The sequence below is a fragment of the Oncorhynchus nerka genome, linkage group LG4 (assembly GCF_034236695.1).
Source record: "Oncorhynchus nerka isolate Pitt River linkage group LG4, Oner_Uvic_2.0, whole genome shotgun sequence".
NCBI classification, from domain to species: Eukaryota; Metazoa; Chordata; class Actinopteri; order Salmoniformes; family Salmonidae; genus Oncorhynchus; species Oncorhynchus nerka.
The window spans coordinates 8,875,679-8,878,115 of record NC_088399.1 but is presented as its reverse complement, the minus strand read 5'-3'; the positions used below and the strand labels follow the sequence as shown (position 1 = coordinate 8,878,115).

The following is a 2,437-nucleotide window of genomic DNA, read 5'->3' as shown; positions in this document are numbered from 1 at the left end:
CTGGCAGTATCTGGTGGACTGGGAAGGCTACGGTCCCGAGGAGCGCTCCTGGGTTCCTGCCAAAGACATACTGGACCCTGACCTCATTCGTCAGTTCAGGGCTCTCCACCCTGAGAGAGCTGGTAGGAACGTCAGGAGCCGTTCCTAGGGGGATTCTGTCAGGATTTGGCTAGGGTTGTTCCGGTTTTGGTCACTAGATGCCCCCATTGTGCCTTTTGACCTTTTGTTTTCCCTTGATCCCCATTATTATTTGCACCTGTGCCTCGTTTCCCCTGATTGTATTTAAACCCTTTGTTTTCCTCAGTCCTTTGCTCTGTGTTTGTATGTTAGCACCCAGCCCTAGTATTCTGTTAACTCTTGTTGATCCCGGTGGACGCTCTTGTGGAATTCTGTTTTTTGTTCTTGTTTATTTATTTTTGAGTATCTTTTGAGGCTTTTTGTGCTATACCTACCACCTTGTGGATTTACCTTTTTTGTCTTGGAGGATTACCTTTGTTCTTGTGGAATTCCTTTTGAGGTTGTGGAGTTACATGTGTTCCTGAAGGACTTCATTTTTTACTTCATTAAATACACCGTCTCAAGTACTGCTGTGTCTGCCTCATCTTCTGGGTTCTGCCGACTATTCGTGGCTCAGTTGGTTAAGTGACTGTTTCTCACTCCGGAGACCCGGGTTCGTAACCGGGTCCTGACAATGCCTCTGTACCTCTAGCCTCTATACCTTTAGCCTCTATTCCTCTAGCTTCTATGTCTCTAGCCTCTATGCCTTTATTCCTCTAGCCTCTAGGCTCTATGACTCTATGTCTCTGTGCCGCTATGCCTCTAGCCTCTATGCCTCTAGCCTCCATTCCTCTAGCCTCCAGATGTATTCAGATATAGATGTGTTCAGATGTATTCAGATATAGATGTATTCAGATGTATTCAGATATAGATGTATTCAGATGTATTCAGATATAGATGTATTCAGTTGTATTCAGATATATATGTATTCAGTTGTATATACCTATACCTCTATACCTCAAGACTCCATTTGTATTTCTACATTCTGCATGCATAAATTTTAACTTCCATGACACAAGAGATCCCACAATGTGAGGGCCTCACAACCAAACAACCACACTCACCATGTGAGGACCCCACAACCAGACAACCACACTCACCATGTGAGGACCCCACAACCAGAGAACCACACTCACCATGTGAGGACCCCACAACCAGACCCACACTCACCACCAGACAACCACACTCACCATGTGAGGACCCCACAACCAGACAACCACACCCCACAACCAGACACCATGTGAGGACCCCACAACCAGACAACCACACTCACCATGTGAGGACCCCACAACCAGACAACCACACTCACAATGTGAGGACCCCACAACCAGACAACCACACTCACAATGTGAGGACCCCACAACCAGACAACCACACTCACCATGTGAGGACCCCACAACCAGACAACCACACTCACCATGTGAGGACCCCACAACCAGACAACCACACTCACCATGTGAGGACCCCACAACCAGACAACCACACTCACAATGTGAGGACCCCACAACCGTAACGGATCGCACTGGAGGCAGTGCCAATAGTCATTCACACTCTCTACCATCCCACACACGGACGGGCACACACACACCACACACACACACAACCACACACAGACACACACACACACACACACACACACACACACACACACACACACACACACGTGTGATGGTGAGTGATATTATAACATCCCAGGTCTGAAATAGAACAGGAGAAGAGGCAGACACAGGACAGGCCTCCAGAGCGAACGTGACAGCAGAAATTGAAACAGCATGATGGAGTCTTTTGCGGGAGGCTAGCAAATACGAGCATCCAATACCCCTACCCTCCTTCCACCTCTTCTATTCCCCCTGTACCTCCTCCACCTTGTTCAGAATCCATCTGTGGCCTGTCATGATGGAAGGAAAGGTGGGGGGAGTGGTTGGGAAGAGGGTGATGGTACTTGGGGATGGGTAAGGGAGGGTGGTTTCACTCATAGACAGATATTGGTTCGTCTTTCAGCTTCGGAGGTCCCCTCTCCTAGCTCCCCCACACCCTCTCCTTGTCCCTCCCTCTCCTCTCACTCTGCCTCCCTCTCTCTCCCCCTGCTCCTAATGTGAGCCGACACATAGTAATAACAGTTAGAAGCCTTTCCTGTCCTGTGTCATGCACCGAGAGATTGGATCTCCCTTTGCGAAGCCAAGGTAATTTTCTTTTGCTGGAATACATTTGCGAGCGGCAGAGTATCAGGTTCAACCAGGTTTCAGTTTCTCAGGGAGAGAATCTGTATCCGTATCTGTGTCCCTCCCCCTCCAGGAAAATATTGTTTTAAATAATATATTATGTTTATTCAAAGTCGGATCTATAGGATTCTGTTGAGGTATATTTATTTGTTGTTGTT

The 2,437-nt window shown here is 47.8% G+C and overlaps 1 protein-coding gene across 1 annotated transcript; it reads left to right on the top strand.

The window, feature by feature from the left end:
* Window positions 1-1,066: 1,066 nt before the first annotated feature.
* On the top strand, window positions 1,067-1,570 carry LOC135571351 (uncharacterized). Its single transcript, XM_065017128.1, has one exon. It carries the CDS (start codon window positions 1,067-1,069, stop codon window positions 1,568-1,570), a length of 504 nt encoding a protein of 167 aa, XP_064873200.1.
* Window positions 1,571-2,437: the final 867 nt, after the last annotated feature.

Bases quoted from the DNA above. Each gene is read 5' to 3' on its own strand.
- LOC135571351 (XM_065017128.1), top strand. From the start codon at position 1,067: ATGACACAAGAGATCCCACAATGTGAGGGCCTCACAACCAAACAACCA.